The sequence below is a fragment of the Ursus maritimus genome, unplaced genomic scaffold (genome assembly GCF_017311325.1).
Source record: "Ursus maritimus isolate PB19 unplaced genomic scaffold, ASM1731132v1 scaffold_22, whole genome shotgun sequence".
Lineage (NCBI taxonomy): Eukaryota > Metazoa > Chordata > Mammalia > Carnivora > Ursidae > Ursus > Ursus maritimus.
In genome coordinates this window covers 147,009-159,168 of record NW_024424675.1, presented here as the reverse complement: position 1 = coordinate 159,168, position 12,160 = coordinate 147,009, and the positions used below count along the sequence as shown (strand labels likewise).

The window sequence follows — 12,160 nt, the reverse complement described above, 5'->3', positions numbered from 1 at the left end:
AGGCATCTCCTTCCTTCTGCCAGGGTAGTCCCGAAGTCTGGGGGGTGCCCCTGCAGCTAAGACCATACAATGTGCTCTATCCCAGCCCTGAGCATTCAAACTAAGGAAGTCCCCAAACCCTCGCCACAACCATCGGAGAAACTGAGGCACGGAGAGGCAGTCCCTCACTCAAGGTCCCCCAAGTGTTAAAAGGCAGACCCGAATTCAGGCAAATTCAAGACATGTGCTCCAGAGACCGCACTCTAACGGCTGGGTTGGGCATGCAAAGGGAAACCTCTGGGTCTCCTTCTGTTCTGGAAAACTTCACTTCTTCCTTCACTTTTGCCAGTGTGGAGCCAAAGCTGAGAAGTTGATCACTTAGCCAGCAAACACTGCTGCCTGCCGATTTCCAGGTGCAGAAATCACCCAGAGGGAGCATGTTTCCTGGCGATGTCCATTCTGTGAAATTGCGGTCTGCACCCCATTTTCCTGTCCACTTCCTAAGGGGAGCTGCCCACTCACACCAGCAGAGACAGTCTCCTGCTGGGGGTCACAACCCTGGAATCACGGGCGGGAGAAGCGTGCCCTTTGGTGAAGGAAACCCAGATGATTCTGCTTCTGAAAAATCCCCGCTGAGTTTTTTTAAAGATTTTATGTATGTATGTATGTATGTATGTATGTATGTATGTATTTGAGAGAGAGACAGCACAAGCAGGGTGAGGAGCTGGGGGAGAGGGAGAAGCAGGCTCATCCCAGGCCCAGGAGATCATGACCTGAGCCAAAGGCAGACTGTTAACCGATTGAGCCACATAGGCGCGGCCCCCCTCTCCCGCTAATTTTTTAGTGCAATGCCTCTTCCATGTATATTTCGAGGGTAGAACATCGCAGGGGTTTTGTTCACAGCTCTCATTTCTTTTCCTCCTCCCCTTGCAAATAATCGCTGTTTGGAAACTTGTGTAAAGGAAGCGGTTGACTTTGTAGCCCATACATATGCAGGTGAGGAGCTTCTGGTCAAAATGATTCAGCAAGAAACCATCACCGCCCCCCACTCCCGCCGCCCCACCCCAGGCAGGCAGCGCCCACCCCGGCCGGCGGCGGTTTGCGGGGCGGGGCCCGTCTGGGCTCCTGAACAGGGCCCTCGGCCCGGGCCCCAGCTCTCCCAGCGCGTGCTGCCCTCCGCGCCGGCAGCCATGCGGCCGGCCGGGGTGCTCCTCGCCTTCTGCTGCCTCGTCTTGAGCGCCACCGGGGGCCCTTCGCGAGGTAAGAGCAGGGCCTTCCCTGGGCCGCTTGATGCCTGGGCTCCGCGACTCCGGAGACGAGGTCCCGAGATTGCCCGACGGCGGCGGGCGAGCGCTGAGCTTCCCGCCCGGGTCCCCAAGTCACATTGCTGGCTTGCGTGCCCCAGGGGACCGCGCGGCGCCAGGGGCAGGCGGCTCCCGTCCCGGCTGCAGCTGCCTTTGCGGAGTTCAGGGGTGGGGGTCTGGGGCCTGCCTGGGGGGCGAGAGAACCGTCCTCTGTCGTCGGTCCCTCCCGCGGCCTGCTTGGGGACTTAGAATCGTCCGCCCAAGGGAGGCTCCCCTGTGGCCCCTCCACGGGGACCAAGCTCCGGGATGCCCCGTGGTGGTGAAGCAGTTTCTATCTGACGTCTGCCCTTCCTGCCTGTGGCTGCGGTCCTGTGACTTGACTCCGGGGAGCCTAAGGATCAGACGCTTCCTGCCAGGCCAGCACTGGGGGAGAAGGGGAGGGAGGGGGCTGCCCCTCTGCTCTAGAAACTGAGGCACAAGGAGACTGGGTTACTTGCCCAGGTTACACAGCCAGTGAGCACCTGTCATCACTAGAGCACAGAGGAGCAGGCGATGCCTTCCCAGCACTGGAATCCCAGGCCATGGCTGATGGAAGAGTCACATGCCCTCATGGTGACACTTTCTTCTGGGCCCTGGACTGTCTGGGGTGGTGCTACCTGTGGGGACCACAGGGATAGGACACCCTTCCTCCTCACTCTCCCCAACCCTCATTCTTAGCTCTCATAATGAGGACACCCTTTCCCAGCCTAGTAGAGGACTTTTCGCAGGGTACCGCTGTCTTCCTGTGCCCCCCACTTAGTACCCACCCCAGGAGGACAAGTCAGGGGAAGAAGCTGGGTGTTCAGAACAGGGAAGCACACTCCTCACAACCTCAGTGAAGGGTCTCCTGGACAGATGTGGAACCTGCCGTCATAGCTGTACTGGGATCTAATAATTGACTCTCACCATCAACTCTGGCCAACTTCCTTCCTCTTGCCTCCCTTTCCTCACGGGACAGAGCAGGGACGGGAACAGGACTGCGTGGGGAATTCAGAGACAGGCGGCACTGGACGGCCGTTAGTGTCCACTCACAGGCAGGGCTGCGTCCCTCTGCTGCCGCTTACGGCTGGACCAAACCCTCCGGTCCATGCCCACATCAGAGCCCCCTGCCCCCTCAGAGAAGCAGCCCTCCCCTGTCAGACCTCCTCTCTGCCACTGAGCGCCCGCTGGGAAGTCCAGAGCCCACACTCACACGCAGAGAGCCCTGGGGTACCACAGACTCCCCAAGCCTACTGGCTGTGGAACCTGCACCTCCCTAAGCCTCAGGGTCATCATCTGGGAGATGGGTAAAGAACTCCAGCACCCTTGGGCCTTGCAGAGGCCTGACTGTGGCGGCCCATGGAAAGCTTTCTCATTGGGCCTGGGGTACTTGGCAGCCACCTGCCCACATCCCTGCTCCGACTCTCTGCCATGCCCCATGCCGGTAGCCTTCCCTCCCACCCAGCCCCTGCCCCTCCAAAGCAATTTCTTCTGGTGCTTCCTTCATTTGACAGATGAGGGCCCCAGCAAGGGCCTCAGAAAGAGGGGCTTGGCGGCCCCTCTGTCTGGTGGCTGAACAGAGACGGGAACTTAGCCCAGCCCCGACTCTGCCCCCATGGCTCCCACAGCCTTTCCTTTCCCTCCTCTGAGAACGAAGTCCAGTGCCTTCCTGTGGGGGAGGGGGGGCGACAGGGCCCCTGCTACTGGTGCCCACTAGACATATGACCTCCCCATGCCCAGACACTACACTGCACTGACCTAAATGCAGAGCCCCATGGCATCTTTCCTCCCTAAGCCCTTCAGGACTTAGGAAATTGCCACATCAGTGTCCTCAGCCCTTTTATGTGCCGTTGAAACCCGAAAGTCCTTCTTTCTCAACCTGTTATCTCTCCTGGGAAGCTCCACGGGGCTGCCATGTCACACTCTGCTCCCCTCCCCTGCCCCCAGCCAAGCTTGCAGTGGCACATCTTCTCATTACAGGGCTTTAGGATTAGTTGGACCTGGTTTAAACCCACCCTGTGCTCCTCTCGGGCCTCAGTCTCTCCCCTGCAGAATGGGGATCCACACGCTGCCTGCAGAGTGGTGACAAAAAGGAACAGCTCTAACTCTCCTGCTCCCAGGACCCTGGCTGCGCAGCATACACCGCAGATCCTCTGTCCCTGAGGACAGCCCAGGCCCCTCTGAGTGGGGAAGGGACTGACCCCCTGGCCAGGGCCCTGGGCCACCCAGCCTGCGCTATCACCATCTGCTCAGCACTCGCATGGTCGCTCCCGTTCTTCCCTGAAGGAGAGCTCCTTTTTGGGATGTTTATTCTCCATGAGAAGCCTTTCCCTGTTGATTTCTCTTGAAGAATCCTAAAAATAGATTTGACTTTCAACCTTTTTTTTTAATTAAAAATGGAGCTTTTATTGTTTGTTTAGACAATTGCACTGATGAAGCTTTACTGACTAGAAGCCTACCTTTTAGGAAAACATACAGTTAGATAAAAATAAACCAACCAGTATTTTCCCTAAACTTTTCGGACATTACCGAAATCGCTTAGGAACTAACATCATGTGTTTCAAAAGGACACGCGTCTGAGGTTCAGCCTCACCTACTTTCACTTCTTCTTTTTTTTTTTTTTTTTTTTTNGGGGGTTACTGAGGGAGAGGGAGAGAATCTCAAGCAGAATCCCCCCTCAGCACGGAGCCCAACTCGGGCCTCGATCTCATGACCACTGAGATCATGATCTGAGCTGAAGCTAAGAGTCAGATGCTTAACCGACTAAGCCACGCCGGTGCCCCTCTTTCACTTCATTTTTAATCCTGTTCAATTCAAGCAAAATTACATTTAATATATTTTATTTAGAAAACCATTAACACTGGTTACTAAGAGCGATTTCTAATTTGAGATACTAAGAGTGATAACTAATTTTTTTGTTATACTTTTCTGTATTTTTCAAATTTCCTACCCGAAATAGGTAGGCTTATAATCAGAAAAAGCAATAAATGTAATTTATACAAATCAAAAAATAGAAGCCATATGGCTCCACAGTGGGGAAGGGGGGACCCTCTCACCTGCGACGGCAGGAGTACACTGGAGGTCCGGCCCCCTGCCCCTCCTCTGCCCTCTAGACTACAGTGAGAAGCAGAAAGCAAGCTTGCAGTTGTTGCCCAAATGGTTTTTGGTTTCAACTACGAATCACACTCAACTTCATGTGGCTCACGAGCAGCCCTCGGCCCGGCCCCCCTCCTCCTGTGAGGGTGTCTCTGCACAGAGCCCCGGAGGCCCCCCACCACCACCACCTGAGTCACAGCCACGTGGGCAGCTTGGGGAAATGTGGGTTCCACGGTCTGACCCAGCCCGACCAGCACAGCTGCTGGCACTCAAAGGAACACAAGCAGCTTTCCTTGTTTCCTTCTTTGGAGACTTTCAGCAAAGACTGTCCTAGGACAGCTGGATTCTTGCAAAGGACAGTCCCAGTGCTGGTCAGGGACAGAGCTCTGAGGGAAGCTCGGACCGGCAGATGGCCGTAACCCCGTGTTGGGAAAGGTACAGCGGTAAGCTGTCTTCATCGGGGACAGAGGGCCAAGTCCGTGGGGCTGCTAAAGGTTCGGGAGCCTTGCCGAGGAATCATGAGCTTAGTCTTGACATTTCAGTTTTGGGCCCAAGGAACCAGCTGGGGGAGACCCATTTGCCAGGTGGAGCCCTGCTTGGTCAGGCAGTGCTGGCCCTCCCCAGACTGCAGGATGCCGCCCCACCCAGGGTCACAGAACACACACAGACTCATGCCTTCTCTGCCCACTCTCAGTGCTCCTTACGCTGCACCACACACCAGGGAGGGGAGACCACCTGGCCAGATGCCCCCCCAACCCCGTCCTGGTTCTCGAACTTGGCAGGGGTCTCACATAGACAAGAGGCCATAGCAGGTGCACTCCACACAAAACGCCATCCTGCTAGGCCCTTCCCCAGCCTAGCCAGCCCACTGGCCCTATCTAATCTGACCCCCCACACAAGGTAGTGGGTATTTCTCTCAGCCCCCTTCTGTCCGTCCCCATGCATGGGGGACTCCTTGTCCCCAGAGGGACATCCCAGTGCAGCTTCTGTTAAAGCTCCCATGCTCTGCTGAACTCATGCTGCCAGCTTCCTCCCCTAAAGTTGTGATTTCTTCACCCGGGAACCAAATGGTATCTTGACTCCCCCAAAGCCTGCATGCCTGGTCGCCATTATCTCTACCACCCAAATACACGGGGGTGTCTTGGGTCTGAGCTGGAGTTTGTCTCTCAGGAGGGGATGGGTGGGGTGGGGTGGGCACAGGTCAGCACCGATCTTTCCATCGTACATACGCTCAGCCCGGAAGCTTGGTTAGCACTGCCGCTACCCACACACCCCAAGTCTCCACTTCCTGCCGCCTCGGCACCTCTGCCTCGGGCTAAACTCAGCCTCCCCAGACTGAACACAGACGCCTGCGCTGCTGGTGCTCCCTGAGGCCACGCAGAGGGAAGCAGAGGGAGGGCTCAGGGCAGTGCAGTTCTGTGGGGTCCTCTGCAAAGACACGGTGTCTCTGTCTGCACCCACCGCCACAACCACGTGTGGCTGCTGAGCCCCTGAAACGGGGCCGTGCCATGGAGGAGCTGAACTGCATACTCTGTTTAATACAGTTCATGAACTAAAACAGCTCAGCTCGGAATCATTCTGGCATGCTAACCTTTCAGGAAAATCTGGGAGAACATCTTCCTAAAGAGAAGCTGTTTACAAATCTAAAAACCCTCTTCCCCTTCTCCCTCCTCCCAGTTTATTTAGATTTTTCCCCCAAAACTTTTTTTTTAAGATTTTATTTATTTGAGAGAGAGAGAGACAGAGAGAGCACAAGTGGGGAGGGGCAGAGGGAGAGAGAGAAGCAGGCTCCCCACTAAGTGGGGAGCCCAATGCGGGACTCGATCCCAGGACCCTGAGATCATGAGCTGAGCTGAAGTCAGACGCCTAACTGACTGAGCTGCCCAGACGTCCCAACTTTCTGTTATTTTTAGACATCAGTTGTCCGCTGTAGAATTTGACAGAACCCCAAATTCACCATGAGCCACCAGCCAGAAAAGGCCATCATTCCATATGGCAACATACGGAACCTTTATATCCCTGTTTTCTCTATAATAAAATCCGAAGTTTGTAACCCAAATGAGCCCACACCCGTGCCGGGCCCGGCCTTGCCTCCCAGCCCTTCCCTACATGCCCTCCTTGCTTCAGCCACACTGGGGCCCTGAGCCCTCAGACACGTCCGCCCTCCTGGCGCCCAGCTTGCTCTCGGCCCCTCTGTGCAGATTTGTGCAGACGGCACCGCCTGCCCCTGCAGCCCCCGTGCGCAGACCCGCACACGACTCCTGCCTGCTCCGCCTGCCGCTCTGATGTCTGCCTTGCCTGCTTATTTACGAACGTGCGCGCCGGTGAACAGAAGCTTCTGTACCTCCAGAGCCTGCAGGATGAGGAGGGCTCCAGAAGGGCGAGTGGGCTGGACGAAGGAATGAAGTCAGGTCGTTCTCCAGCGAGGGTCCTCGGGGTGTGGCCGGGCTCTGCTTCTGTGGGGCCTGGGAGCAGAGGATGTGGACGGGACAGAAGGGGTATGGAGGTCCCTGGTTCTGTCAGACACTGGGGGCCTAAGTGCTGGGGAAGAAGCCCCTCGTGTGGCCTACCCCATCTTTTAGCCAAATGTGGGCCTCCTTGAATAGGCCGAGCATGGGAGGATGAAAGAAAGCCAACCAACTCTCCCTCCCCTACATGCCAGCCTGCGATGGCGCTGTGTGGGATAAGGTCGCCCAGGCCGGAGCCCGTCCTCGGACTCGTACCCAGAACCGCATGGCAGGAGGTGGCACGTGAGGGACAACGGGGGCTGCGCTGCTGCCCGGAGCTGGCACCCCCGGATGGGCCCACCCAGAGCCTGGAAGCTGGGTGGATTCTGACAATCACTGAGGGAGAGGACAGCCGCAGCGCCCTCACAAGTGAGAAGTCAGGACGGGCCTATGGGCACTTCTCCTGGTCCACTTTTTGGGGACAAACTGAGATGGTGGTGGCCTCAAAGGCCGACTGGCACACCTTCTTCTAACCCCTGGGGCTGCGTCCTATCCCGAGGCTCCGCCACCTGAAGACACATTCGGGTTTTCTTTAACACGTGTTAGAAACGACCCTGGGTTCCAAAAACGACTGTGTGCGCGAGTACAGCGGGCGGGACTACTTCCGTTCCTCACGGTACCACCCCACCGCGCCTGGTCCTCAGCCATGAGGAGGGAGCAGCCGTGGGGTGCACAGCAGACGCACCGTGGGGTGTGGGGTGGCACACGGGGCCCAAGGACCCTGCTCACAGCAATGTTCTTGTCTGCTTCTGTGCTTCTCTGTTTCAGATATTTGTTCCCAGACCCTTAGCCCAGACGTGAAGCCAGGATTTCCCAAAACGATAAACCCCCACGATCCAGAAGTCCTCCAAGCAGCCAGACACAGCGTTGAAAGGTTCAACAACTGTACGAATGACATCTTCTTGTTCAAGGAGTCCCACATCAGCAGAGCCCTGGTCCAGGTGAGGGTCAGGGACACCCCTAAGAGGCCGGGCTGCAGTGGCTCCTGCCTTCTCAGGGGCAGACCTGCCTTGTGCCCGTCCCTCTAGAACCCAGACCCAGGCCAGGAGGCTGACGCAGCAGCCACAGACAGCCCAGGGGCACCCAGGGCACAGCAAGAAGGCCCTGAGCCACCTCTTGTGAAAGCAGGCTCCTCCTGGGTGGAGCCATCAGGCCGTGGCCCACGGCACATCTGGAGCGGAGCCCAGGAGGGCAGGGGTGCAACAGGCCACTGCAGCTGGGCACGATGAAGGGTGCCAGTGGGGAGAAGCAGAAAGCGAGCTGGCAGGAGCCACTGGCACCGTCCGTCAGAGCCCCCGCCCTGCCTCGCCGCACCTCGCCCCGCCTCGCCGCACCTCGCCCCCTCGCCTACACCGCAGCTCCAAAGGCCCTCTTGCCATTCTCCATCTGGGTCATGTCGCTCAGAGAGCTTTGCCCAAACCACCACCCCTTCCCCACACACAAATCCCAGGGGGAGATGGTGAGGGGGTCCCACTCTAACGCTAACAGCTTTGACGCACACTGCTAATGGTTACCCCTGTGTAACAGGATTATTGGAAATTCTTATAATCCTTATTCAAAAATAGCAACCTTTGTTAAATCAGCATATTTTTATGATTAGAAAGCATGTGGCAGGGGCGCCTGGGTGGCACAGCGGTTAAGCGTCTGCCTTCGGCTCAGGGCGTGATCCCGGCGTTATGGGATCGAGCCCCACATCGGGCTCCTCTGCTATGAGCCTGCTTCTTCCTCTCCCACTCCCCCTGCTTGTGTTCCCTCTCTCGCTGGCTGTCTCTATCTCTGTCGAATAAATAAATAAATAAAAATCTTAAAAAAAAAAAAAAAGCAAGCATGTGGCAGAAAGGCAAGCTGGTGTGGGGTGGGCTTTAAAAGCCTACTTCCCATGGAAATAGCCGAAGTGTCATCTCTCCAGGGACTCAGCCCCAAGGGCTGCGAGATCTTCCAGAGCCAGGCTTTCACCTCCTGCAGAGCAGGACAAATTCCTGGTGTTCCTGCCAGTGCTCAAGGGCCTGTGGGATGGGGCAGCTGGGAAGTTATCTCTCAGGGACGTGGGGGACGACTTGATTTCACCTGGTACTTGGCAGGGCTGAGGCCTTACTGAGAGACCACAGGTGAGAATGAGCCAGGGTGCTGCCACATGCGAGTGGAAAAGGTCTATTCTGAAACCGGGAAAAACAAGCAACCACCGTTGGCACTCAGGGCAGGTCAGCACAGGCTGCGGGTGGGTACCGGGCATGGAGGTGAGGCGCAGGGGCCATCCCCCTGATGGAGAGTTCTGGGCAGGGAGGAAATGTCCTAGCACAGACAGAGAGCCCAAGTCTCACCTGGGGACGGAGAACTGGCACCGTGAGCAGGAACGACATGAGTGGATAAGAAGGGAAGGGAAAGGAGGGGCTTGGGTCCAAGCGGTAGATTCCCTCCCAGAGTTCTCTGGTGAGTCCCAGACAGGCCTCCACACCCTCAGCCGCTTTCAGGGCGCATATCCATGCATCTTTCCCGTCTCCATGCCTCCCCCTGCTGGTGGAGGAGCAGCCAGCCTTCTGTCCTGGACTAAGTAACACCGAACTGGCCCTTTTTCCCCTTAGATCGTGAAGGGCCTGAGGTACATGCTAGACATGAAGATTGGCAGAACTTCTTGCAAGAAGACCCAGCACCCTATTCTAGACAACTGTGACTTCCAGACCAACCGTACTTTAAAAAGGGTAAAACGAAGGGGTCTCACCTCACACCCACTCACTGCCGTCCCAGCCCTCACCCACTCCCTGGGGCTTTGGGAAACATCCCCTTCATCACCTCTCTGCCTGCAAGGTCCCAGATCTCACTCCCAACATCCATGCAGCACCCACAGACCCGGGGAAACACAGAGGGAGGGCTCCCAAGAGACCTCACACCACCCGCCCCGAGGGGTACAGCTCCAGGAAATAAACACCCTGGGCTTGGGGCAGGAGCTTTCAAACAATTCAGAAATCATATATACACAGACACATGCAGGAGAGAGCAAATGTGAGAAAATCTATAATTTGCAAAAGAAAGTGAAAAGTATATATTCTTGAATCTCTCAACTTCTCTGTAGATGTGAAACTTTTCAAAATAAAAACTTGGGGCAGGGGGAGAACACATTAGGAAGATGCGCGCACGCACAGCCCACAGCAGCAGCGCAGGGAACCTAACCGCTGCGGAGCGTGTTGGGAGAGCAGCCTCTGCGGCGGGCCAGGGGTCTCAGTGCGCCCTTCTTCATTTCAGACTCTCAGCTGCTACTCGGAAGTTTGGGTCATCCCCTGGCTCCAGAGGTTCGAGGTGCCCGTTCTCCACTGTCACTGACTTCTGCCTCTCAGCAGCACTGCACTCGCGCTCTTTGCTGTGCTCGGTCACAGCCCCGCCCTGGCTGTCACAGGCCCCCAGACCTCCGTAGTCGCTCACCAGTGAGCAGAAATGCAAGTGCCTGGGGGCTCATCGCAGAGTAGCTGGGCTGGAAGAATGACATTTCGCATTTTCTTCTTCTAAACCTAAGTAATTCTACTGATGCTCTGATGGTAATTATTCAGGCTCTGGACCCCTGAGCGAGCCCCCTCCCGTCTCCTCCCACCTGATGACCTGATGGTCCCACATTCAGCAATGAAAGCCCAGAGATCCACCCCTTTGAATGAGTAATGGTTACAGCACCGGGCAGGGGGACAAGTCAGCCATTGTACATCTTGACCTTTTGTGCATGAATAAAACAATGAATAAATATAAAGAACTGACCATCTCAAAGCAACACCTGTTGCTTTACCTGTTAAAGGAACAGTCAGGAAGGTGAGGTGAGCATCGTGCGGGGTCCCCCTCACTGAGTGGTCTGATGAGTCTAAGTGACTTCATAAAGCCCCTTGGAGGCTTTTCCAGCCTTTCACTGCTAGCTACAATATACTGAAGACCAGAGCAGCCAGAAACAGGCCAGCCTGCGTCCACATCGTGAACTGGTGGGGCAGGCAGCACCCTCCCGCTGACTAGGAGTCATACACCCAAGTTCTCTCCACTGCCTCTGAGGCTCAGCATGTGCACCGCTGTACCTGGGCAGGTGAGGTAAGGCAGAGTGCTGGGACCACCCCCCACCGCCTCTCAGGAGAGGGGAGCCCAGGTTAGGGATAGACACACTGTGCCAGAGAGGATGGGATAGGAGGGGATTGCTGTGGGCTGGGAGGTGCTGGTGTCCTTGTCAAAGACAGGGCTTGAGCTGGCATTGGAAGCAGTGCAGGGCTGGGCCACGGACATGCCCAGGAGCTTGCAGACAGAGATGGGCTTCACTCAGAGAACACAGGCCCCTGGCCACCCTGCTCCAGTAGGCCTGGGTTGGAATGCAGAGCCTCTCACTTTGGACTTCGTCCTCTTCAGGCCTCTTCAAATTATAGATTAGTACAAAATACACTGTTGCCTTTAAAAAAATACATGGACTTGGGGCTCCTAGGTGGCTCAGTCAGTTAAGCCTCGGACTCTTGATTTCCGTTAGGGTCATGAGCTCAGGTCCTGAGATGGAGCCCCAGGTAGAGCTCTGTGCTCAGCAGGGAGTCTCCTTGAGATTGATCTCTCCCTCTCCCTCTGCCTCTGCCCCTCCTCCCCTGCTCTTTCTCTCTCTCTAAAATAAATCAATTTTTAAAAAATATGGACTTGATAATTCATAAGAAACAAAATCTGCATTAAATATGTACACCAATTTAGTATGCAGTTGTAAACTTGATCAGTACGTACAACCAAAATGAATTACCCTCTGGCTTCCTTCAGTGAGGAGAGAGCTTTAATTTCCAAATCCTCATTCATTTTTGCTGGCTTGCCTCCTTCTGGTCATTTAATTCAGGGACGGTGGTGGCAACTATGCCACAAGACATTTAATTTATTTGATGATTCTGAAGGCCATCCTTTCATTAAGATAAATGAGTTCCCAGCGCTGTTGACCCATACATACATAAACAAGGTGGCAGGAACACCAGTAGTTAGAGCTTCAGAGTCCGATGGGCCTCGGGACACAGCTAAGGGGCAGGATGATGCAGCAAATGGAGATAGGAACCGCTGGGAACTCCCAGTTGGTCCTCAGTAACATTTAAATGCAGCTCAAAGCACAGGAAGGCCAGGCCCCTCCTGAAAGTTATTACTTAGGCGTCCAGGCCTCTGGGCCCGCCTGGCCTCACCTGGCCTCATGATGGGAAAGGAGAAATGAGAATGCAGACACAGGTGTGGGGTAGAGTAGCCTCAGAGTACTTCTGCTCGGAGCTGAGCTGCATTTGC

General features: G+C 55.7%; 1 protein-coding gene across 2 annotated transcripts; it reads left to right on the top strand.

The window, feature by feature from the left end:
- The first annotated feature begins 1,037 nt into the window (after nucleotides 1–1,037).
- On the top strand, nucleotides 1,038–10,637 carry CST7 (cystatin F). Of its 2 annotated transcripts, XM_040637885.1 has the most exons (4): nucleotides 1,066–1,239; nucleotides 7,673–7,845; nucleotides 9,487–9,603; nucleotides 10,145–10,637. In XM_040637885.1, exons 1-4 carry the CDS (start codon nucleotides 1,170–1,172, stop codon nucleotides 10,220–10,222), a joined length of 438 nt encoding a protein of 145 aa, XP_040493819.1. In that variant the 5' UTR covers nucleotides 1,066–1,169; the 3' UTR covers nucleotides 10,223–10,637. The 2 variants fall into 2 exon arrangements, with proteins under 2 accessions (XP_040493818.1, XP_040493819.1); XM_040637884.1 differs by lacking the exons at nucleotides 9,487–9,603; nucleotides 10,145–10,637 and adding an exon at nucleotides 7,933–8,486 and having other exon boundaries at nucleotides 1,038–1,239.
- Nucleotides 10,638–12,160: the final 1,523 nt, after the last annotated feature.